The sequence below is a fragment of the Heptranchias perlo genome, chromosome 7, assembly GCF_035084215.1.
Source record: "Heptranchias perlo isolate sHepPer1 chromosome 7, sHepPer1.hap1, whole genome shotgun sequence".
Classification (NCBI taxonomy): domain Eukaryota; kingdom Metazoa; phylum Chordata; class Chondrichthyes; order Hexanchiformes; family Hexanchidae; genus Heptranchias; species Heptranchias perlo.
The window spans coordinates 50,439,159-50,465,804 of NC_090331.1; the positions used below are offsets into that span (position 1 = coordinate 50,439,159).

At 43.2% G+C, this 26,646-nt stretch overlaps 1 protein-coding gene across 4 annotated transcripts in view; it reads right to left on the reverse strand.

The window, feature by feature from the left end:
* ubr3 (ubiquitin protein ligase E3 component n-recognin 3) overlaps window positions 1-26,646 on the reverse strand; it is a 323,662-nt gene that overhangs the window by 127,217 nt on the left and 169,799 nt on the right. For 2 of the 4 annotated variants that reach the window (XM_067987503.1, XM_067987501.1), the window contains 2 exons: window positions 17,629-17,841; window positions 3,927-4,063 (listed from right to left, as the gene is read on the reverse strand). In XM_067987503.1, the coding sequence (XP_067843604.1) occupies window positions 3,927-4,063; window positions 17,629-17,841 (350 nt within the window). The remainder of the gene's footprint in view (window positions 1-3,926; window positions 4,064-17,628; window positions 17,842-26,646) is intronic. The other 2 variants (XM_067987502.1, XM_067987504.1) reach the window with 1 other exon arrangement.

Below are 26,646 nucleotides of genomic sequence, written 5' to 3' on the forward strand. Positions count from 1 at the left end.
TCGGGTAAGCATTCTCCAAGGCGGCCTTCGAGACACAAGACAACGCAAAATCGTCGAGCAGAAATTGATAGCCAAGTTCCGCACCCATGAGGACGGCCTCAACCGGGATCTTGGGTTCATGTCACGCTACACGTAACCCCACCAGCAAATAAAAGTTATCTGTTTTTAATACAACCGGTCATTCTCTCTCTTTCTCTTCCTTTCGGATGTTTCTCTCTCTCTCTCTCCCTCCCTGTCTTTGGTTCTGGCCGTTTGTATATTCAGTAGTCTGGTATCTAATGTTTCTCTGTCTGAACACTATTCAATTCCTTTGATTGCCTTGATAATGGGCAGTTGGAAAGATTATATATAATCACCAGGCATTGTTCTGTGACTATATATGCGGTAATTTTCAAGGAATCCGACACTCACCTGACGAAGGAGAAAGCCTCCGAAAGCTTGTGATTTTCAAATAAAACTGTTGGACTATAACCTGGTGTTGTAAGATTCCTTACATTTGTACACCCCAGTCCATCACCGGCATCTCCACATCATGGCTACTTTCAGATACTGCTCCACTCTATGTACCTCCTACACATATTCTGGCTCACATCCAGCCATTACGGATAGCAGCCTAGCAGATTACCAGATTACCAAGAATATGACATGTCTGATGAACTCAAAGGGCCCAGCTCAGTGCTTGCTGGGCCTGTCCATTGAAGAGAAAAGCTAGCACAACTCTCGTTACTAGCTGCATGATCATGAGCTTATCCCATATCTTTTCACCTCTTAACTGTTTGCATGTGTTTCTTCAAAATAACTTTCCATCACCTCACTAATGGTCTTTTATATGATCTGTTTTCTATCAAGTGTTTCAGTCATTCAACCCATTAATTCCCTTTCCATGACTGGAGTATCTGTTGTCTCTCATGCTCTCTTTTTTCAACCTTACTAAAATGCTTGCTTACCTTTTATTTGTCTATTGTGATGATGATTTTTCATGCAGGCTGAAGCCAGTCTCTTTGGCCTCCTCCACAAACTCTGTACCATACCACTGATTTCACCTCCCTCCCTAGCCACTGTCTCAGGATGAACCAGACTGTTTTCAACCGTATCCAATTGCAACCCAAGCTGACTTTCCGATCACACATCCTTTCCATCACAAAGTCCACCTACTTCCACCTCTGTAGCACTGCCAGCCTCAACCTTTTCTCCTTTGAGATGCGACGGACCTGATGTGTATTTCTAGCATTTGATGTTTTTATTTATTTCTATTTTTCTCCCACCCTTTTCTGGAGATATTTTATTTAAAAAAACAGAAATCACTTTATTCCTAAATTCTCAAGCTCACTAGATAATTACAGATGAGAAAAGTCATTCGTCCCACCAATTACTCTATCTGGAAGTCCACTCTTTGTGTGAAGAAGAACTTCCTGATATAAGTCCTAAATTTGGCTTTTTACTAGTTTAAACATGTGTCCCCTTCTCCTACTGTAGTAATTATTTCCAGATTTAACTTTCCCATACCAGATTTGTGAAGGGTAGCTCATGTCTGACTGATGTAGTTGAATTTTTTGATGAGATCACTAGCATGGTGGATAGGGGAGTGTCTGTGGATGATGTCTACAAGGACTTCCAGAAGACAATTGACAAGGTTCCTCAGAAGAGATTACTGGCAAAAAAAAATGAGGGCACGAAATCGATGGTAACCTTGAGACATGGATCAGTAATTGGTTGGGAGGTAGGAAACAAGAGAGTGAAGATAAAAGGTTCGTTTTCTGATTGGCGGGATGTGACAAGTGGTGTTCCCCAGGGATCTGTACTGGGGCCTCAGCTTTTCACCATATATATCAATGACTTGAATGAAGGAATATAGAGTTATACATCCAAATTTGCAGATGATACAACATTAGGAGGCACAATAAGTTGTGTGGATGGGTGCAGGAAGTTGCAAAGGGCAGACTAAGTCTGTCTTCAGACTTAACTGCATTCGGTTTTGGGGACCGAACCTCAGGAAGAATACATTGGCCTTGGAAGGGGTACAGCGCAGATTCACCAGAATGATACCAGGGCTTAAAGGGTTAAATAATGACAAGATACATAACCTTGGCTTGTATCCACTCGAGATTAGATGGTTGAGGGGTGATACAATCAAGGTGTTTAAAATGCTGTGGATGCTGGGTCAATTGAAATTTTCAAGACCGAGATCAATAGATTTTTATTAGGCCAAGGTATCAAAAGATATGGGACAAAGGGGAGTAAATGGAGTTGGGGTACTGATCAGCTATGATCTAACTGAATGGCAAAACAGGCTCGAGGGGCTGAATGGCCTAGTCCCGTTCCTATGTTCCTACTATTTATATACCTCAGACACCTCCTTTCAAGGCTGAAAAGCCCAAGTTTCTTCAGTCTTTCCTCATAACTCAGACCTATTTAGGGATCAGCCTCATGGCTCTTCTCTGCACTGCCTCCAACACTTGTCACAATGACCAGAACTGGATACAGTATTCAAGGTGTGGCCTGACAAAAGCAATATACAATTTCAACATTACTTCCTCTGAATTGTATCTAACTGTTTTGGCTATACAACTCAATACCCTATTGGTTTTGTTGACTGCTGCTCTGCACTGGTTGTGCATTTTGTGTGTTAAGTCTAAGATTCATAATTCTTTCAAGTTTATCCTTAATTATTTCAAAACCATTCTTGGGTTATAGGGGTTACCCATTTTTCCTTCCTATGTACAGTATTTTACATATTCTATCCAGCTAATTGTGTAATTTCTGAGCTGCCTACTCCACTTCCACTGTCCTTTGTAGTTTGGGATCATCTACAAATCTAAACAATCTGCATTGGGTTTCTGAATCCAAGTTAGAAACAGTAGAGGGTTCCAACACCACACTCAGTACTTCCTCCCACCCCAACATACCTGTTCTTTTTTGCCCTTCAGCCAATTTCTTACCCGTATCCAAGATTTATCTTAATTCCCCACAGCATTTAGGCTAACTAATAGACTTTCATATGGAACTTTAACAAAAGCCTTTTGAAAATCTAGGTACATAAAACACTGGTTAGGCCACAGCTGGAGTAGTGTGTGCAGTTCTGGTCGCCACACTACAGGAAGGATGTGATCGCTTTGGAGAGGGTGCAGAGGAGATTCACCAGGATGTTACCAGGGCTGGAGCGCTTCAGCTATGAAGAGAGACTGGGAAGATTGGGTTTGTTTTCCTTGGAGCAGAGGAGGCTGAGGGGGGACATGATTGAGGTGTACAAAATTATGAGGGGCACAGATAGGATGGATACTAAGGAGCTTTTTCCCTTCGTTGAGGGTTCTATAACAAGGGGACATAGATTCAAGGTAAAAGGCGGGAGGTTTAGAGGGGATTTGAGAAAGAACTTTTTCACCCAGAGGGTGGTTGGAGTCTGGAACTCACTGCCTGAAAGGGTTGTGGAGGCAGGAACCCTCACAACATTCAAGAAGCATTTGGATGAGCACTTGAAATGCCATAGCATACAAGGCTACGGACCAAATGCTGGAATATGGGATTAGAGTAGACAGGGCTTGACGGCCGGCGCAGACACGATGGGCCGAAGGGCCTCTATCCGTGCTGTATAACTCTATGACTCTATACAATACATCATAGGGATTACCACATTCTATAGATTTTTGGCAATACTATTAGTTTTGAACATAGAGGAAGTACCAGAAATACTTCCCAATTACAATGTATAACGGTACCCAATATACCATAGAAACTGCACTAAATGTTGAATTTGATAAAGGAACCGGTTCTTTGTGCAACTTGCAGTTAAGTCTTTCAATTTTACATTAGAATTCCTTGTATGTATTGTACTGAGCAACTCTGTAAAAATATTCTTGTTACATCAGTGCCAAGTTAGTTTTTTTCCTGTTAATTCATTTTCAAAGTAAGTAGTAAGGCTTACTTACCTAGCTACTGAATACATGAAGAGAAAGTCGTTGTCTGGCGAGCCAGGAGTCTTCCCATAATCTATGTATTTCTTTTGGGTTGTACTCCTTATGTCCTTCATCACAGACTCCATCTCCTTGCTCAGGTTCGTTACTGGCTATGAAAAGCAAATCAATGCAAGCAAAATAGATACATTTACTAGAAATAGACACACAAGTTTCTTTTTAAATATTGGTACAAAGAATGTAATTTTTTCACAACTATGAATAAAAGATGGCACTAAATTTGGAATAATTAAATGTAATGCCATTGGTGAGTAAGCTCCAACATCCCAAGTAAATATATCAGGTTATAATTATACATTGCAACCACAAAGTGACTAGAATAACACCAATTGATAAGATTAATTAATTTTAATAATTTTACTAGTTCGTTAAAATGGCCTACAACTTGTAATGAACTGCTTGGAGACTTGTTTGTGCTACATTGACTGATCAGCCTATGAAATCTAGACAAAAATAAGATGTTAAAAAAATCTGTTTTCATAGTTTTAATTGGCACTACCTATTCTCTATATACAAAATGTCTTGCAAATGCTGCACATCCTTGGGGCATGGAAAATTTCTTGACGTCTGCAGGGCGTCAATGTTCTCAATGGCTTATATTTCTCGGGAGCCAATCAAAAAAGTCACGTCAAAACTTACTCTCACCCACATCTGTGAAAATAATTTCTCCAAACTATTTTTAGCAGCCATATTGCTTCCTCATTTACTCACTCGATACCTTTTCAAGTAAAATTTAGAGCACACGAATCACATAAATTTCAATAATTGTTAAAGATACAAAAATATACTTACCAGAATACAGTTACCCATTACATTTTATCATACAAACACCAACTTTCACTTTCCACATCCCCTTTTGCACCATCCTCAGCCTTATCCTTGTTTCCTTTCTTAGAGCTCCCATTCTTTTCTCAACATTCTCTCTTGCACCTATTCTGTAATCTCAATATTGCTCCCCATGTACACATTTTTTGCCTCCCTACCTTTTGGACCTCTTCTCCAACACATGACCTAAAGTCTTCAGCTCTCCTCCTACCCGGCTCGCACAGAAAAAGTGCTAATTTTACTTCATTACACTCCCACATATCAACTATCTCTTCTCATCTAAGCTGGTAACTCTTACAATTTTCCACCCGTACATACAGTCAACACTCTCAATTATCAATGCGATCCTACTACATGCAATCAATGTGACTTTCACTATAAGAAAACAGACATGCAAATGTTTTCCCATAGGTAAACAAAACTTAGAGTTTTTCTACTCACTTTACTCATTCCAAGTCTTTCCAAATGACGACTGCTCCAACCTCCCTTTTATTTCCACCAATATATTTTTTTCAACAATACAACTTGAGCGTTTCCCACTACTACAAAACGAATATATTTCATATGTGTCATACTTTTTCCAAAATTACATTTACATAAAAACTAACATGAAGCTACGTATTCATACCAACTTTTATAACTTCACAACAATAATCACCAATGTTGAATGCCTTACTTTTTTTTAATATAAAAAAAGATTCACGTTGCACAGTGGCCAAGAGTACAGTGGAATTTGTCTTACAGGTCCCCACTTATAGTGGTTATTTGGCTACATGAATCAAATCTTACTTTCCAAATCCATTTTCCACTTGTACTCACCTATATGCTCCTGTTTCTAATGATCAGTAAGCTTTAGGTTGTAAAGATCAGATTAGAAGCAATTCTCGATGTTTCATAGGCAGGAAATAATATTGCACCTTACTGGGTGCAACTTAGCTGTAGGCAGAGAATTTAATAGCTTGGGGAATGCCAAATGGAACTGGACTGACCAACCTTGGTGACAAAATTGACATTGCCGATCTGTGTGTGTCTTTTTCAAAAAGAATTCTCCTCAACAGCATATTTTGCACAGCATTCCCTGCCAAATAAAAATGTCTGAACTTGCTCTTTTATTTCCCTTGAAATGGAAGGTGGAGATTCTGCAAGGCTTTAAGACAATGCCGAAAACAAGCGAGAGATCTGGCGAAAAGCTTTATAATCCTGCAGTCCACACTGTCTAAACAGATAAAGAAGAAGGATAAATCATGAATGATCAGCTCGCCAATGAGAACAGATTGCAAACACAGACACAATAACAGTGACTGCACTGGATGTTGCAAATACGGTTTCCTGTTGCGCCTGAAAATCTGGCTGCAATGTTGAGAGATCCTTGTAACAAGCGCAATTGGAGGACACTCACAATTGCGCATAGGGGCATGGCCAGTTTTATGGGTGGTGATTTGTTCGGACCGAAAGTTTGATGGACAGACGTAAAAGATTGAGGAGACTTGGACGTGTTGTAGTTACGTGGGTAACTCACTTATGCCTAAAATACTGCGTTCTTTTAAGCCATGCAATTGGTTTGTGAGTGCATCTAGGCGCAAATGCGGAGGAAACTCCAGGCCAGTGTGTTGGAAATGACGATAAAGCCAATTCATAATGTTGTCTGATAGTCATTTCAACACTTACATAGCCTGCTCTCTAAAAGCAGAAAAACAAAAGAAGTTACAAACTTTCTATTGCTAATACTTTATCCCCAGTTTATGCCGTATCTAGTGTTGGTAGTATTGAGCTCTTGCATCTCAGTAAGCACATTCAGTAAATTCTAGCTCTGCTTCTGTCTGATTAGCAATATGTACTACTGTATGGAACTACATGGACCAGAGGTCTGCCTAAACTGATCCTCATGTCAGAATTCCACTCCAAAATGCAACATAGTTAAAAGAGCATATATTTCAAGTGATGTTATGGGAAGTTTACTACAAATCTACCATATATTAAAAAGTGTAGGGTTGCAATATTCTAATGGCATTGCAACTGTAGGTAGCGTTGACAGAATAATACTATGTGACACATTAACTTAAGTGGCACCCTAACATAGTGTTATGTGTCTGTCAGTCAGTTAATTGGAAACATCTTCTGTGAAATCTTGGTATGATTCTTACATTTGTCCACCAAGAGGCACCGCAGCAATCATTTCCTTAGATATAATCAGACATGTTGGTGGAGAGTAAAGGCAAGTTCACTTGGTGTCAGAGAGGCACAAATAACATTTCCAGTACAAAAGAAACAAATGGGCTGCAAAGAAAACTGTCATTCCCTTCCCTGCGGGGAACACTAAGCAAATGATGTTTGTTGATACAGTGCATGCCAAGATGTCAGACTTCGTGAAAGGGAAGTGAAAAGTTGCCAAAACAATTTTGTCAGCCACAACTCTATGAAAAGTGAAGTGAATAGATGTGCCAAGTGGTAAGCTCATATAACTTGGCAGAAAAAAAGATTTGATAGTGTAGTGCAATAAAATGACCGATTCCAACTGTAGCCTGAAAGACCGTGCTTTCTGCAGCTGAACAGCTAATTTGCCCCTCAGCTGCTTCTTAGGAAGAAACAATCCTCTCACCCCAAGATTTTTCATAGCAAACTACCCTCCTTCCACTGAGCATAAATATAGGACTAGAGAACAAACTACTGCCCTACAGGGAGCAGAGTTCCCAAGGTTTTCCAGAACCCTCTCAAGCACAAATCACAACATATGACCATGAAGGCCTTCCCTCTCGGCCCCCAAACTGAGCAGTGCTTCCAAGTTGACATCAACAAACTCAGCCTCTGAGCATGAAATCTAGCCTAAGGCAGCAAAGCATAAATCAAAATGCACCCCACCCTAACAATAACCAGAAATCATGGCCTAGGACCGCAAATATCCTCTCTCCATTGAACAGTGAATACGTTAACATGGTAACCATGCCCCCCGAACAGAAACTCGAGCCTAGGACCACAAACCCAAATGCAATCACCCCCCCATTCCCCCATCCCAAGAGCAGAAATTCCAGGGTCAGAGATTATAGGGTCCCCTCCCCCTCAAGCACAACCTAGGTGTTTGGAACCAACCACACAGTAACATTTGGGACCAGAACTCAGCCTCCTCACCCACAGGATGCACTGCAGCAACTCGTCAAGGCTTCTTCGACAGCACCTCCCAAACCCGCTACCTCTACCACCTAGAAGGACAAGAGCAGCAGGTACATGGGAACAACACCACCTGCACGTTCCCCTCCAAGTCACACACCATCCCGACTTGGAAATATATTGCCGTTCCTTCATCGTCGTTGGGTCAAAATCCTGGAACTCCCTTCCTAACAGCACTGTGGGAGAACCTTCACCACATGGACTGCAGCGGTTCAAGGCGGTGGCTCACCACCACCTTCTCAAGGGCAATTAGGGATGGGCAATAAATGCCGGCCTCGCCAACGACGCCCACATCCCATGAACGAATATAAAAAAAAGAACATCTTCCCCCACCACATAGCTAATTGCAGCCAATACTGCTGCTGTTCTTATCTCTCTCTTCCCTCTCCTGAGACTTCTTCCACTTCAAGGCCAAATGTCTCCATTTGTTCTTGTGGCTTATTTGTCAATATAAGAGTTTTAATAGTAATTTTGTTCTGTTGCACCAGGTGTGCTCAATCATGCTGCTGTCAGGCCCATGCACTTTTGGCCCTGCTACAGCAACTGTGCTAACTTGCGATAGACCTACCTGTGACAGACAGACACACACTTAAGCCATAACACTAGGGTGTTGCTTTAGTCACATCATTTTTAAATGTTAATACCCTCCCCCTCCATCCATCATTCACCACCCCCTCCCCACTTGTTTCCCTCTCTTCCTTCCCACAGTTCTACTCTAGGAACATAGGAACAGGAGTGGGCCTTTCAGCCCTTCAAGCCTGTTCAGCCATTCTATTAGATCGTGGCTGATCTGTACCTCAACTCCATTTACCAAGCTTTTCCCCACATCCCTAATACCCTCAGCAAACAAAAATCTATCAATTTCAATCTTGAAAATTTCAGCTAGCCCAGCATCCACAGCCTTTTGGAGCAGAGGATTCCAAAGCAGGAATAAAACCCAGTACAACAGCTAGAATGCTAACCATGGCACTACGGAGCAGGAAGCAGTCTAAGGTGGGGGAGGAGCAGAACAGAACGGTTGTAGTCATAGGGGATTCAATAATTAGGGGGATAGATAGCGTCCTCTGCAGTCACGACCGAGAGTCCAGGAGAGTGTGTTGCCTACCTGGTGCAAAGGTAAAGGATATCTCAGAGCAACTGGAGAGGATCTTGGAAAGAGAGGGGGAAGATCCAGTTGTCACGGTCCATGTTGGGACCAATGACATGGCGAAGAAAATAACAGAAGTCAGGAACTAAATTAAAAAACAAGACCTCACATGTGGTAATCTTGGGATTATTACCTGAGCCACATGCCAATTGGCATAGGGATAAACAGATCAGGAAGGTGAATGCATGGCTGAAAGACTGGTGTGGGAAGGAGGGGTTCCATTTCATGGGGCACTGGCACCAATACTGGGACAGGAAGGAGCTGCACTGTTGGGACGGGCTCCACCTGAACCAGAATGGGACTAATGTCCCAGTGGAAAGGATAAATTTGGCTGTCAATAGGACTTTAAATGAGTAAGATGGGGGCAAGGGGTGGTGGCGCGTAGGGAAGAGGGGAGATGGATCTGGTGGAGATAACATAAGTCTGAAGAAAACAGAAATAGGAAATGAGTGTAAAGGTCACCAAAGTAAGGAATAAGGTTAACATGAATGGTCAGGAAACAAACACAGATATAGAATGCAAGTATAAAATGACTGTTAAAAATAAAGCAAGGGGAACAATTATTAAAAGCAAATTAAATTGCCTGTGCAGTAATGTGCACAGCATCTGAAACAAAACAGGGGAACTGGACGCAATAATTCCTAGCAAGGAGCCAGATGTGGTAGGGCTAACTGAAATGGGCTACATAAGGAACAGAACGGCAATTAAATATTGCAGGATATAATGTATTTAGAAAGGATAGGGAAGGAAGGCAGCGGGATGGGGTAGCTGTACTAATTAGAGACAACATAATGGCAATAGAAAAAAGGGACATAAGTAACATTAGGATAGAATTAGAATCCATATGAATTGAGACAAAGGATATGTATATTCTACAGTCCACCTAATAGTGGAAGGGAAGTGGAGGATGAAATATGCAGACAAATCTATGAAATGAGTAAAAAACATTGCATAATAATAATGGGAGATTTCAATTACCCCCAAATAAACTGGCAAGAAAAGGTAGGGAAAAGGGAATGGAATTTTTACAGTGTGTACGTGACTCCTTTTTTACTCAGTATGTGGGAAGCCCAAGAGAGGAATCACTGCTGGATCTAGTAATGGGAAATGAACCAGAGCAAATAAGAGAAGTAAACGTAGGGGAACATCTAGGCAATAGTGATCATAACGTAATAAGGTTTAAAGTAATGATTGAGAAAGACGTAAGTAATAGATTGGGAAAAAGCTAATTTTGAGGGGATGAGAATAAACTACTGAAAGTAAACCGGAAAAAAATTTTGACAGACAGAGATAGAACACTAGTGGGAAATATTTAAAACAGCTATCAAGAGTGTTCAGGAGAAATATATTCCTCTAAAAAGCAAGAACAATCTAGCCAATAATGCAATACCATGGATGAATAAAGAGATAAGGGTAAAATTGAAACTAAAGCAAAGGCATACTCTAAGTACATAGATAATAGAGGGGGGGATGACAAAAGGGAATACGAAGAGGTAAGGAAAGAAGTAAAAATAACAATTAGGGAAGCAAAGAGGAATTACCAAATTAAATTATCAAGGAATATAAATAGAAATAGTAAAGTATTCTACAGACACATGGGGCTTCATTTTAGCACCCGCTATCGGGTGCGTTCCTGGCGGGGGGGGGGGCTCCGAAAATCGGGGAATCCCGGAGCGGGTCCAGAGCCCGGCTCCAACCCGCCCACTTCCGGGTTCCCCACATACGCGCCGATGTGTGCAATTAAAGCCAGCGGGGTGCCACTTAAAAGTATTTACTTAGGTATTTCAGGTCATTAACTGACCTGATTAAGTGAATATGTGAGGAGGGGTGGGATTTTATAGACAACTGGGACTGTTTCCCATACTGGGGGAAACACTCCCAGTTGAAATGGACAAGTTGCAGCTGTCAGCCTGTGGCAGCTGCAAAGGTCCATTTGACAGGTGGGGGGGCGGGGAGACCCTCACTCATTGCAGGAGGCCACTCTGTCACTTGGGACAAAGTTTGGCCTCCACCACCCTCCTCCTGACAAGAAAATTCACCAACTTGCACAGTTACCCTGGGGTCCAGAGACATGTACCTACCTTGCGGACCCCTCAGATGTACATCTTCCGGATGGGGGCCGCCGTAGCTGCGGTCATGACCTCCTCGGAGGGCGAACAGCATCACCAGCCTCACCGGCCAAGCCGTCCACCTCTGACACGTGGAGCTCCACAACACAGTGCTGTGACACATCCGCCTGCACAGCAGGAGGGAGGGCAACCGCAGAGAGAGATGCGTCGCAAAGGGCACTACCCTCGCCACAGGATCCACAGACCGAGGCTCAGCTTCCTGGGCCTCTCTGAGCAGCAGTGCACACGGAGGCTCAGAGTCACTCGACATGTAGTCGTGGACATCTGCAGCCTCCTTCATGCCGAGCTGCTCCCAGTTGGCCCAAGCACCATCTTCTCACCTGTCGCTGTCAAAGTCACCACTGCCCTCAACAACTTCTCCTCCACATCCTTCCAGGGTGCCACCGGGGACATCGCCGACGTCTCTCAGTCGTCTGCACAAAAGAGCCCTGCAAATACACCTACACCCACTCTGCAGTGACACAATGGGTGTCATCAGTTGTGGGTCTTCATTGTGATCCTCAGGAAAGGGCATTATTGCACAAACCAGACAAGATTCGCAAAGACGTGGCAGTAGTGGTGACAATATAATATGTAATGTGAGTTGGTCAGAAATTCAATACAAGTAAAAACCATGACAAACCCTTGTGCATCCCCTTCATGCTCACCACACGTTTGCCTTACGCTGCCTCCTGCACATATGTGATGCATGCCCTGTGGCTGCAGCACAGGTAGTGGTAGGTTGAGTGAGGCTGACCGTGAAAGAGATGCATGAGAGGGTGAGTATGAGATAGAGCCATGAGATTGTATGAGGATTGGGTTGAGTGGTAGTGGCGGGATGAGTACTGGCGAGGTGAGTAAGTGCAGGTAAGATGAGGATGAGGTTTGAGTGGGTATGAGGGGTGATGTGACAGAGTAGTGTTGGCAGTGCAGAAGGAGATGTGGGGTGGGGGCGGTGATGTGGCAGACGGAGTGTAGGGGAATGAGTAAGTGTACTCACTTTGGCTGACCTACTTAGTTCATTGGAGCGCCTCCTGCACTGCATGCAGGTGGGCGATATGTTGGTGGTGCAGGTGACGTCCTCTGCCACCTTGAGCCAGGCCGCTTCCTCCCGCCCGCCGGGGGTGGGTGGGGGGGGGAAATCTCTGTCCTCAACCTCCTCCTCACCCCATCTAATGATACCTGGAGTGAGGCATCATTAACCTGGGAGCAGCCTTTCCCCTGGGCTGCTCCATGCTGTAATTTTTGCTATTTGTTGCAGCATCTGTCAGTGGAGGACTGCCCCTTTAAATAGAGCTCCTCCAGCTGACAGACCTTACTGCGCATTCGCAGCCCGCCCGACGCGCAGATCAGCAGTGGGGAACCCGGAAGACCAGGTAAGTGGATCCAATTAGGCTGCGACCGCGCGGGGGGCAGACTAATTTCATTGGGCGCGTTACCATGCGCCCAATAGCCCCCCCCCCCCCGCCACGAACCCGCAGCCCTGGTAACATCGAGCCCATGAATAACAAAAGAAAAATTAGAATAGGGAGAGGGCCACTAAGGGATGCACAAGATAAACTCACAGGTAATGACAGCAAAATGGCAGAAATATTGAATAGTTACCATGCCTCAGTGTTTACCAGGGAGACTAACAAGGTGGGCATGACATTAGCAGAAGAGATCAAACATATATAAAAACATTTAAGATAGAATCGGGGGGGGGGGGGGGGGGGGAAAGATAATTGATATACTAATCAAACAGAGAGGATAAAACCTCTGGTCCGAATGGATTGCATCTGCAAATATTAAAAGAAGTTAGGGGGGAAATAGCAGAGGCACTATTACATATATAAAAACATTCATTAGAAAAGGGAACAGTGCTCGAAGACTGGCGGACAGCTAATGTTATTCCTACATTTAAAAAGGGAGCTAGACTAAGTGCAGGGAACTATAGACCAGTTAGCTTAACGTCGATGGTAGGAAAGATAATGGAATCTTTACTCAGAGATGTAATAGAAAAACATCAAGAAAAAAAATGTAATAAAGAATAGTCAGCACGGATTTCAGAAGGGAAGGTTATACTTGACCAACGAATTGAATTCTATGAAGTAGTAACAGAAAGAATAGACAATGGTAATGCACTGGATGTAATATATTTGGATTTTCAAAAGGCATTCGCGAAGGTACCACATCGTAGACTCATGACTAAAGTCAGAGCAAGTGGAATCAGGGGATAGTAGCAGAAGCTGGCTACAAAACAGAAAAGAGAGTAGAGGTTAAAGCTAGCTACTCAGACTGGCAAAAGGTGGGAAGTGGTGTTCCACAGGGACTGGTGCTGGGACCACTGTTCACAATTTACATTAACGATTTGCATTCAGGAATCGTAAGTACAATTTCAAAATTTGCGGATAACACCAAATTTGAGGGGGGGCAGTGGGAGGGGGGGGCATAGTTAATACAAAGGAAGAATGCGTCAAAATGCATGGGGACATTAATAAACTTGCAGAATGGATGTGTAATTGGCAAATGAATTTCAATACAGATAAGTGTGAGGTGGTGCATTTTGGTAGAAAGAATAAGCAGGCCACATACTACTTGGAAAATAAGAGTCTACATGGGATAGAGGAGCAAAGGGATCTAGGGGTACAGATGCACAAATCACTAAAAATAGTGACGCCGTTAATAAGGCCATAAAAAAGGCAAATCGAGCACTGGGGTTCACTTCTAGAGAAAACAATAGAAAAGCAGAGAAGTTATGTTAAACTTGTATCGAACCTTGGTTAATCCCAAGTGTGGTCTACAGTGCACAGTTCTGGTCTCCATATTCTAAAAAGGATATAGAGGCACTGGAGACGGTGCAAAAAAGATTTACAAGGATGATACCAGAAGTGAGAGGATATACTCATCAGGACAGGCTGAACAGGCTGGGGCTCTTTCCTCTAGAAAAGAGAAGGATGAGGGGTGATCTGATAGAGGTCTTTAAGATTATGAAAGAGTTTGATAGGGTAGACATGGAGAAAATGTTTCCACTGTGGGGGAGTATAAAACTAGAGGTCATAAATATAAAATAGTCACTAATAAATCCAATAGGGAATTCAGGAGAAACTTCTTTATCCAAAGAGAGGTAAGAATGTGGAACACGCTACCACAAAGAGTAGTTGAAGCAAATAGCATAGATGCATTTAAGGGGAAGCTAGATAAGCACATGAGGGAGGAATAGAAAGGAATAGAATAGAATGCTGATAGGATTAGATGAAGTAGGGAGGGAGGAGGCTCGTATGGGGTATAAATGCTGGCATATATCACTGGGGCCAAATGGCCTGTTTCTGTGCTGTAGTTTCGATTTAACTACTGATTCTCCTTTTCCCCCCAGTCTCTAACTCTCCTTTAACCTCTCACTATGCTGCAACTTCAGACACTCCCTGGCCTTAAATGCTGCTTTACCGTTCTCCCCTTAACAGCCTCTAACCCTGCTCTACATTTCTCCTCCCCCTGAACACTAACTCTGCTATAACATCTTCTGCCATGAACCTCTTCCTTCCCCCTGACCCCAACCTCTAACCTTGATCTACCTTCCATTCCTGGCCTCTAACCCCACTGTCCCTTTGGTCTTACCCCACCCCACTCTACCTTCCCCTTCTGACCTCCAGTGGTACAATCCTCCCACTGGTCCAGTTATTCCCCACTCGCTAAGCCTGTTTCACCTTGAAGACCCCACTTGATCTTGACTTTCTGTGTGCAACATAGTGGACTGATAAATAATAAAGACTAATAAATCTTCTGTGTCATTGCTCACGATACAGATACAAAGCAGTCCAAAAATGCTGTAACAAAGTGTGACATCTGCAGATTGACATACCATTTTTTGAATATTACTAATGGCCTTGTTTGCTGTAAATTGAATGATAAGGTTTTTTTTAAAATATAAGAACAAGGGTGTTATGCCATGCAAGGCACAATATATTGTTCTGCTAAGGTGGAACGGTGTCCCTTTAAAGTCACAAAGTCTAACCACATCATTCAGAGTTTAATTGTTGTGCCAGGAAACTTTGCAAATTGGATTGCCAATTTCAGGCCTCTTTGAACCATACAGCATTTTAAGATCGTTGTGCATCTGCAACATAGTGTGACACCCACAGAGTGATATACTGTTCTTGATAATAACAGGTTTCCCACAGGTTTCACAGTAAGTCAAAGGATACACTACCTTAGAACAACAGGTGTGTTACCAAAACGTGATGGAAAAAGTTTGACGGAAAGTATGATAGGAAGTAAAAGTAGTACTTACAGGATGTGCATACTATACAAAAAACTTCTCATATTTTATGTGTGGATAGATATTATGCTAAACCAGTGATTCATTTTTATAAACATGTAGCTGAACATCTTGGCTCAGTTGGCAGCACTCTTGCCTTTGGGTCATAAGGTTGAGGGGTCACGCGCACATCAGGAGATGACCTCAATCTATACTGACAATAGAGTACAATATATGCAGTGTTGCATTGTCATAAGTGACGTCCTTGTAATGAGGTGCTCTGACTTTGGCATTCATGCAAACTCTTCCTCTCTTGGCTCCACGACTGATGGCAGAACCGTAGCCCTACTCTTGAACTCCCTCCCTAAACCCCAGGCCTTCTCTCTATTTGACCAACCTTTTGGTCACCTTTCCTAACTCTCCCACTATGGATCAGCATCAGTTCCTTTCTTTCTCCCCTATGTAAAGCACGTTCAAAGTGTTTTTATACATTAAAGGTGCTGTATAAATTTAAGTTGTTGTAAAATTAGGCAAGTCCTATTTAAAGAAAATTAATAATTGTATGAGTTGAATATATTTAACATGATTTGATAAGCAACATTTTTCCTTTAACCCCAATTTATTAAGAGCCAAAAGGGTCTAATCAAAAGCAAAATACTGCAGATGCTTGAAATCTGAAATAAAAACAGAAGCACTCAGCAAGTCAGGCAACATCTGTGGAGAAAGAAACAGAGTTAACGTTTCAGACAGTGACACTTAGTCAGAACTGGAAGAAGTTGAAGATTAAATAGTTATTAAGCAAGTACAGAGCCAGGGAAAGGGGGGGTGGGGAGGAAGGAGAGGGGAAGAAAGAACAAAAGGGAAGGTCTCTGATAGGGTGGAGGGCAGGAGTGATTAAATGACAAAAGGGATGATGGTGCAAGGCAAGGAGGATGGTAATGGGACACGTAAAGAAACAAAAGATCGGTTTAGAGGAGCTGTAAATGGCAACATCAGAACCATTACCAGCGTTTGCTGCCTGAAAAAAATGGTTACGATCTGAAGTTATTGAAATCAAAGTAGAGTCCAGAAGGTTGTACAGTGCCTAATCGAAAGATGAGGTGCTGTTCTTCAAGCTTCCGTTGAGCTTCATTGGAACAGTTTAAGAGGTCGAGGATAGAGAGGTCAGAGTGGGAGTGGGACGGGGAATTAATATGGCAAGCGAGTGGCAGGTTAGGGTCACGCTTGTGGACTAAGCGGAGGTGTTCAGCAAAGCCTAATCAATCTCAGTACCACTTAAAAAATATTTCAAGGAACACACAGTATTCAATCTCATATTCACAATCTTTTCTACAAAAATATCTGAAAACAATAAATTTACAGTGAAATCCTTTTTTTAAAAAAAGAATTATATTACCAGAAGAGTTGAAACTATTGCTGACAATTGAGTAGGACATAAGTAAATTTATATTGCAAACTGGTCTACAACATTCAATGTTAACTCCATAAGTTACCTTTTATGCTTTGTATCTTAGTGCTAGATAATTAGACAAGAAATTAGCATGTCGGTCAGCCTCTCTGGCGAGAATAGGTAAGTTACATCGAGACTACAGCATCTGTGCCATTCAAGCCAACTGGTCTATGCCGGGGTTTATGCTCCACACGAGCCTCCTCCCTCCCTACTTCATCTAACCCTATCAGGGTATCCTTCTATTTCTTTCTCCCTCATGTGCTTATCTAACTTCCCCTTAAATGCATCTATGCTATTTGCCTCAACTACTCCTTGTGCTAGTTTGTTCCACATTCTTACCACTCTTTGGGTAAAGAAGTTTCTTCTGAATTCCCTGTTGGATTTATTAGCGACTATTTTATATTTATGACCTCTAAGTTTGGACTTCCCCACAAGTGAAAACATTTGCTCCACATCTACCCTATCATCCTAAATGTGTGCAATACTCCATGTGTGGTCTGACCAAGGTTCTGTACAAGTTTAACATAACATTTCAGGGGTGGGGGACACCTGAAACATTAACTCATCTGTTCTTTTCACAGATGCTAATTGACCTGCTGAATGTTTCCAGAATTTTCTGTTTTTGGTTCAGATTTCCAGCATCAGCATTTTTTTCCTTTTTGTTTAGAGAAGATATTACTTTATAGAAACCCAAAATGAAATTACAAAAGATCTTTCAGCCTTACACTAATGCTTACTGGGAACATTCCCAACTGTTCTTGTTGTTCGTCCACTTCCCTGATGAGAGCTTGCAGGGTCTTGCTGTTGTAAGGTGGCCAAGTACTCTTTTCCTCACTCTTTTCAGGGTAACAGGGAAGAACACTGTTGGCGAACTGTCTACAGAGGGGGCATGTAAACTCTCCTTTATCCACTGAGAAACTCTGCAGCACCTGGTCATTCTGAAAGATGAAAAAGTCACATCATCTATTTTTAATGAAAAGCACCACTAAATTTTAAGTCATGACGCATACTTCTTCAATTTTAAATCTGTTGTCAAAGTATGCCTTTTCAAACTTTCTTATAATAAAAAAGCACATCATATTTGTCAATCTATGGAATTGCAGGAGAGAAAGCAATATTTCAAAGGGACACAGTTTCAGGCAAAACTGTGCAGCTAATACTTTGTTTAGAAATACACAATGTGATTGCATAAATTTTATCAGAACACATTATCATATTAACTTGATGCAATGCCATCATGACAAAACTGACAGGTTTCTTCTGGCTCTTCATGACAGAACAAAAAATGCTATTATAAAGACGGTGCCCTTTTAAAATACGTTAAGCAGCAGAATATTGTTGTTGTTGCTACTCCAACATTGCTTCAGAGGAGCTGTGGAGAGTAGCCTGGTGGAAAAGTGCATTGGTATACCAACACATTGCGCAGAGAGTGGTGGGGTGCAGGCTTATACTTATAGCACGCTGCAAATTCCTCATTTTGGTCAAATGGAGGTTGTGCAGAGCAGGAGCTAGCCATGTCCTCCATTTACTTAGTGAGAGAATTAGGAAAATCAACCGTCGACTTAAGACACTTTGCACAATCACCCACTCCAACCACCTGTGCGAAAGTCACATGCCCTTCTCTTGATTAATGCATGCCCATAACAATGCATTTTTAAAAAATAAATATACATGTCTTACAATTGCAATTCAAATTATAGCTAGATCCAAGGCAATCAAATAGACACTGGATGACTTTAAAGGTTGGAACTATATGACGGTCATTATATAAGTGAGCAGTGAATGTGTTTTCAAAATGAGCTCCCCCAATTTTCTCCCTTAAAAACAGACTAGGATTTGATCCCATCCTTTCAGAGTACTAACCCTACAATCTCCTCCGACAGCATCTAGCTGTTCTTACACAAGTCCAATATCCTGACCACAAGTTATATTGTTTTAGGTTTTCCTCTTCTATCCAATTATTGTATATTTCTACACGGTCCCTTTGAGATTAGTTTTTTTTGGGTCTTGAGATGTGGGCAACACTAGCACAACAGAATTTATTGCCTATCCCTACTTTCCCTGACAGCCCTTGTCCCCAGAAAAACTCTTACTCTCTCCCACTCTGCTATGGCCCCCATCTTTACTTCATCAAGTCCAAGGTGTATAGACTTGAATGAATCTAGCACACAACTGGTTTACCATCAATTGCCAAATCTGGCTGTACCACAGTAAGCACTATCTGGCCTAGTTCTCCTCTGCTAAAACCACTCACTGCTCCAGGATCGTGCTGGAGAACAAAGATAACCCCCCTGGCTTCTTTCTCTGGTACAAACCATCTTCTTAAACCCCTCTCTCCTGCCTCCTCTGCCCTCATCTCCAATAACAAATGCAAGGAGTTCATATACTTCATTGTCACAAAGATTAAAACCATCCACTCAGCTACCTGTGCGGTATCATCTCTTTCACTTGCCCGCCAAGCCAAAGTGCTCCCAAGGTTCCCATCACCCTAGCGCTGAACCCACGTCTTTCTCTACCTTCTCTCCTATCTCCTCTCATGCCCTCTCCAAAAGGATCTTGTCCATGAGACCTACCTCCTACTCTTTCAACCCCTTTCCTATGAAACTGCTGACCACCTAACTTCCCCTTCTGGCCCCCACGCTAGCTGACTTTGTAAATCATTGCCCATCAATTTCAAAACCACTCATGACCACCCCACCATCCCAGTCTTCAAAAAAAACTACCATCGACACCACTATCCTTGCACACAACCACTCACTCAATCTACAAACTCCTGTTGCTCTCCAAATGCCTTGAACACGTTATGTCGCCTCCCAAATCCATCCTCATCTTTCCAGCAAATCTAGGTTTGAATCTCTTCAATAAGATTTTTGCCCCTACCACAGCACTGAAATGGCCCTAATCTAAGTTACAAATGACACCCTATGGTCAAGCTTTAAATCACCCTTATTAGCCCCAATATTTTGTCAGTCTTTGTCTAATGACACTTCTGTGGGAACTATGATTGCCCTTTTCCAGTCTGCTGGAACCTTCCCATTATTCACTGACGTCCTCAAAACAACTGTCACTGTTTCACAAATCTCCTCCTTTGCTAAGGACATTGCAGTAGAAAGGAATTAGACTGAAGGGGTTGAAAACCAACTATGTAAAACATCCAATTCACTAATGCAAGAGTCCTGGGCTCACACAATGTGGGCTAAATATTAAATGGTAGACTGTTGGTCCTGGATTTTTCATCCATTTATCACCCCTTTTCTGATGGATTCAGGGTAGATGGTGGAGGAAAATGGGGTAGGTAGGCCTGGTGCTGAATCCTCACCTGTAAAAATCACAGTTGCAATTTTCCTTGACCCACAATGCAGGTAACCTGCTGCAAGTAAATGGGATTTCATTATATGTTGATGTCTAAAGTTTGATTTCATTCCTCTATTGCATATGGCTGGCTCAAAAAAAATCAATCCCTGTAGAAAAGATTTTGCTAGTTGTTAGGCAGCGTCAAATGGCAGGTAGTAGTTTTAAAAAGGCTACTTTTCTCAGGTTACAATGTTTGATCAAACTTCACTGCTGAAGAATTATTTTTGATGCCTTTTCAATCTCCAGCTTCCTATTAGCTTCCACATTGCTGTTGCTGCTAGAGATTTTTTTTTTTGAGACCTTCTGCCATAAAGCACAGGGCATAATGGTTTTTCCATTAAAGAATTCCCTGTACCTGTGCTTTGAATAGGAGGAACTGCACAATACAACTCGGAGAACAGGCTTATCAAGCTCCATCAGAAACAACTGGGATTGACTTGCAGGTACCCATACCACCTCTCCAAATCACAATGCATCAGAAGGTTATGCCTGTGTTCTGAAGCTACAGAGGTGCTGTGCCACCTGCTTGCCCTGGGTCTGGAGCCCACCTCCAGTGTTAGTGAAAATCACCATGGTACTCAACTTCCATGCGATGGGCTCCATTCAAACTGCATCAGAGGCAATACCCAACAGCCAGTTCAGCTGTCCCTCAATATACTAAGCCAGTGACAGATGCATTGTTCACACAAGCTGCACAGTTCATTGCCTTTCCAATGGACCTGGCATAACAGTTTGAGAGGGTGAACTTTTATTGAATGGTAGAATTTCCCCAGGTACAATTGATTGTACCTATCTTGCCGTTCATGCTCCATTTGAGAAGCTCATCATCTTTTGGACTGAAAATTCATTCACTCAATGTCCAAATGGAGTATTACCTGAACCTTCTCCTCATGTATTTCAATATGCACCATCCAGACAACTATCATGATTCTTTTATTTTACATCAGCCCAACATACCCCTACTGTCTACTGGTGACATGCAGGTGTTTGGGTAGCACAACTGGCTCACAGTCCCAGTTAGCTTCCCTATGCATCTGCTTCGCACCAATCCAACAAAGTTCATGATACAACCACTTCAATCAATTAGAACATAGGAATTCTGAAAGCACGCTTTAGATGTATTGATAGTGCTGGGGGAGCACTGTAGTACAGTACAGCCGGGTATCTCACATAATAGGAGTTTGCTGCAGGCTGCACAATTTTACTCTTCACAAAGGACTCCATATTGATGCATGAAGGAGGAGGTTAAGAGGGGCAGCAGCGCAAGCAGGTAGCAGAGTCTCCGCTTCAAGAGTTTGCGGAGGAGAACCCACTGCCAGCCAAATGCGGATGCAGCATCTGGGACACCTTCACCTAAATAACATCCACATGCGATGAAAAATCCGTCCTACCCACGGTCCCCCTTTGAAAACTAAGTAAATTAATTCATTTGCTGACATGTAGTTCTACTCCACAACTACCAAGACTCCTATTTGGAAAACATTCTGCTGCTCCTTCTTGCAGGCACTCCTCACCTTGCCTCAAATCCAGTCAGTAATTAAACAAAAACATTTTAATGAAAACCAATCTGTGTGCCTTCCTACTTTTAAAAAAAAATTAAACTACCACATCTCCCCTTGGTGCCTACAATTGTGCGCCCTTTGAATCCTAACTGTATACTATTCATTAGTACTCCCTCAGTGGCAGGAGGATCTGAAGTGGCTGGCTGGTGTTTTTCAGCAAAAGCCTTGGGGGACAGTAGTGGCACTTAACACCTAAGTCTCTTCAGTTGTAAGCTGTTTTCTCCTTTAAGGAAAAGGTGGACAGTATGAAGGCAGTCTGCTTACCATCATTTGAAATGAAACCCAGATGTAAGAAAGTGTTGCTTAATGGGGGGGCGGGAGGGAAAGAGGTGAAAATGTGCAGGAAAAGAACAGATAGAGGAGTTTTTCACTGCTTCCCCACATGTTAGACTATGAATGAACACTTGTAGGGCGAGAAAGGGGTTTAGAAGGATATCATAGTCTCTCGGATATCAGGGAAGTAGTACATGGCATTCAAGACAGGGGGGACAAAGTGGATAGAAATATAAAACATGCTTCTAACACTGAATTGGTTCAAGTTCTGACTGCCTCCTCTTACCTTGGCTAAATTGGTGAGATGACTGAACATCTTCCAGCTTAAAGCAACCATGTGTGATTTGCTGGAGGTACAACCCACTGCTAAGGCCCTCTCCTCCTTTCATAGTATCATGGTAGGTACAGCACAGGAGGACGCCATTCAGCCCATTGTGCCTGTGCCGTATCTTTGAAAGAACTATCCAATTAGTCCCATTCCCTTGCTCTAAAAGTGCTGTCCTGATGCGTTTGGGGTGCAGTGAAAAATCTAGACCCTTGTGGCCTCCCTGCTAGAAACTTATAAGATACAGTCATTTAGCATGATAACCAGTTTCTGTTCAGTACTTTGTGATGAGTCACTGAAAACACTGGATAGGTAAATCCTGCTGAATAATACTTAGCTACACAGATTAGAAAGATGAAAGGCTTGGTCCCTTTTCTGTGCTACGTTAGCTGGGACAGTTGTGAGGTACTATAATTTTCTCCGTATCCCAGGGCTAGAAAGATGGCAAAATCAGCTAGGATTTCCATTATTGAATATCCAGGAACCTGTAAATTTGAACATTACTAGGAACATAGGAACAGGAGGAGGCCAACAGTGTGCTGAGAGTTCGGTAAGTGTGGGAGTTTGGTGAAGTGGGGGAAGGAGGTGCTGCTTTGCCTTGCTTTTCCTGCAGAGCGGTAGTGGACCTGAGAGTAGAAGACTGAGATTGTGGAATAAAAGCAGCAGCAGACCTGCACCAAGAGACCACTACTGTGCGACATCACAGGGACTTAACTCCTGGACCTAAGATAAATAAGAAGCAAAAAGTAATCCAAGTGGGACGTCACCAAGGAAGAGGTAAGTGATTGGCTGGTGAGTATTTTCCTGCTGAATTTGTCTAAGGTTAGAGTTTGTGGATTCTCGGGTCTCTGTTGTGTAGTGGGGGACTGCTGTTCAGCAAGGGCCCTTGAGTATACCTTTTTAATTGAAGTGAAATTGGTGGGATTCATTTAATTTGAGGGAGCGTCCGATAAAAGGCGGGATTTCAGAGAGCTGAGAACAGCTGAGAGGAGCCGAGCCGAGCGGAGCTGCGACCGAGTTCGAAGTGACGTCAGGAATCAGATCGGGACGCGACACAGGGGAGGCACCTGATTGGTGAGTAGGTTCAGGTGAGTATTTCTACTTATCGACAGTAACTGAAGTAAAAGGAAAGGGAAGGTCTGCTGGTCTTATAGGAAGTAGCGTTTATTTTTTAGTGAATCAAGGTCCCTAGTGTAGTTAACATTCTCTAAATTGAGAACAATTTAAAGGAGTAAACTCCTTAAAGGGAGTGGTAAGTAGTTTTTCTTTTTTTTTTTCTCTTGACATTGCAGTTGTTGTTAAGCTAACTTAAGGGTTAAGTCATGGCAGGAGATCCCAGAGCCGTGTCATGTTCCTCTTGTGAGATGTGGGAATTCAGGGCTCCTTCCTGTATCCCTGATTCCTTCACCTGCGGGAAGTGTGTCCAGCTGCAGCTATTGTTTGACCGCTTGACGGCTCTGGAGCTGCGGATGGACTCACTTTGGAGCATCCGCGATGCTGAGAAAGTCGTGGATAGCACGTTCAGTGAGTTGGTCACACCGCAGATAAAAATTACTGAGGGAGATAGTGAATGGGTGACCAACAGACAGAGGAAGAGTAGGAAGGCAGTGCAGGGGTCCCCTGCGGTCATCTCCCTCCAAAACAGGTATACCGTTTTGGATACTGTTGGGGGAGATGGCTCACCAGGGGAAGGTGGCAGTGGCCAGGTTCATGGCACCGTGGCTGGCTCTGCTGCACAGGAGGGCAGGAAAAAGAGTGGCAGAGCTATAGTGATAGGGGACTCGATTGTAAGGGGAATAGACAGGCGTTTCTGCGGACGCAACCGAGACTCCAGAATGGTATGTTGCCTCCCTGGTGCAAGGGTCAAGGATGTCTCGGAGCGGCTGCAGGACATTCTGGAGGGGGAGGGTGAACAGCCAGTTGTCGTGGTGCATATAGGCACCAACGATATAGGTAAAAAACAGGATGAGGTCCTACAAGCTGAATTTAGGGAGTTAGGAGTTAAACTAAAGAGTAGGACCTCAAAGGTAGTAATCTCAGGATTGCTACCAGTGCCACGGGTTAGTCAGAGTAGGAATGACAGGATAGCTAAGATGAATACGTGGCTTGAGAGATGGTGCAAGAGGGAGGGATTCAAATTCCTGGGCCATTGGAACCGGTTCTGGGGGAGGTGGGACCAGTACAAATTGGACGGTCTGCATCTGGGCAGGACTGGAACCAATGTCCGAGGGGGAGTGTTTGCCAGTGCTGTTGGGGAGGGTTTAAACTAATGTGGCAGGGGGATGGGAACCGATGCAGGAAGTCAGTGGGAAATAAAGTGGTGACAGAAACAAAAGGCAGTAAGGGAGAGTGTACAGAACATGACCGGACAGATGGTCTGAGAAAGCAGGGCAAAGACCAAGGGAAGTCTAGATTAAACTGCATTTATTTCAATGCAAGAAGTCTGATGGGCAAGGCAGATGAACTCAGGGCATGGATGGGTACATGGGACTGGGATGTTATAGCTATTACTGAAACATGGCTAAGGGAGGGGCAGGACTGGCAGCTCAATGTTCCAGGGTACAGATGCTATAGGAAAGATAGAGCAGGCGGTAAGAGAGGAGGGGGAGTTGCGTTCTTGATTAGGGAGAACATCACGGCAGTAGTGAGAGGGGATACATCCGAGGGTTCGCCCACTGAGTCTATATGGGTAGAACTGAAAAATAAGACGGGAGAGATCACTTTGATAGGATTGTACTACAGACCCCCAAATAGTCAACGGGAAATTAAGGAGCAAATATGTAAGGAGATTACAGACAGCTGCAAGAAAAATAGGGTGGTAATAGTAGGGGACTTTAACTTTCCCAACATTGACTGGGACAGCCATAGCATTAGGGGCTTGGATGGAGAGAAATTTGTTGAGTGTATTCAGGAGGAATTTCTCATTCAGTATGTGGATGGCCCGACTAGAGAGGGGGCAAAACTTGACCTCCTCTTGGGAAATAAGGAAGGGCAGGTGACAGAAGTGTTAGTGAGGGATCACTTTGGGACCAGTGATCATAATTCCATTAGTTTTAAGATAGCTATGGAGAAGAATAGGTCTGGCCCAAAAGTTAAAATTCTAAATTGGGGAAAGGCCAATTTTGATGGTATTAGACAGGAACTTTCAGAAGTTGATTGGGAGAGTCTGTTGGCAGGCAAAGGGACGTCTGGTAAGTGGGAGGCTTTCAAAAGTGTGTTAACCAGGGTTCAGGGTAAGCACATTCCTTATAAAGTGAAGGGCAAGGCTGGTAGAAGTAGGGAACCTTGGATGACTCGGGAGATTGAGGCACTAGTCAAAAAGAAGAAGGAGGCATATGACATGCATAGGCAGCTGGGATCAAGTGGATCCCTTGAAGAGTATAGAGATTGCCGGAGTAGAGTTAAGAGAGAAATCAGGAGGGCAAAAAGGGGATATGAGATTGCTTTGGCAGATCAGGCAAAGGTGAATCCAAAGAGCTTCTACAAATACATAAAGGGCAAAAGGGTAACTAGGGAGAGAGTCGGGCCTCTTAAGGATCAACAAGGTCATCTATGTGCGGAACCACAAGAAATGGGTGAGATCCTGAATGAATATTTCACATCGGTATTTACGGTTGAGAAAGGCATGGATGTTAGGGAACTTGGGGAAATAAATAGTGATGTCTTGAGGAGTGTACATATTACAGAGAGGGAGGTGCTGGAAGTCTTAACGCGCATCAAGGTAGATAAATCTCCGGGACCTGATGAAATGTATCCCAGGACGTTATGGGAGGTTAGGGAGGAAATTGCGGGTCCCCTAGCAGAGATATTTGAATCATCCACCGCTACAGGTGAGGTGCCTGAAGATTGGAGGGTAGCAAATGTTGTGCCCTTGTTTAAGAAGGGCGGCAGGGAAAAGCCTGGGAACTACAGACCAGTGAGCCTGACATCTGTAGTGGGTAAGTTGTTAGAGGGTATTCTGAGGGACAGGATCGACAGGCATTTGGAGAGGCAGGGACTAATTAGGAACAGTCAGCATGGTTTTGTGAGAGGAAAATCATGTCTCACGAATTTGATTGAGTTTTTTGAAGGGGTAACCAAGAAGATAGATGAGGGCTGTGCAGTAGACGTGGTCTACATGGACTTCAGCAAAGCATTTGACAAGGTACCGCATGGTAGGTTGTTACATAAGGTTAAATCTCATGGGATCCAAGGTGAGGTAGCCAATTGGATACAAAATTGGCTTGACG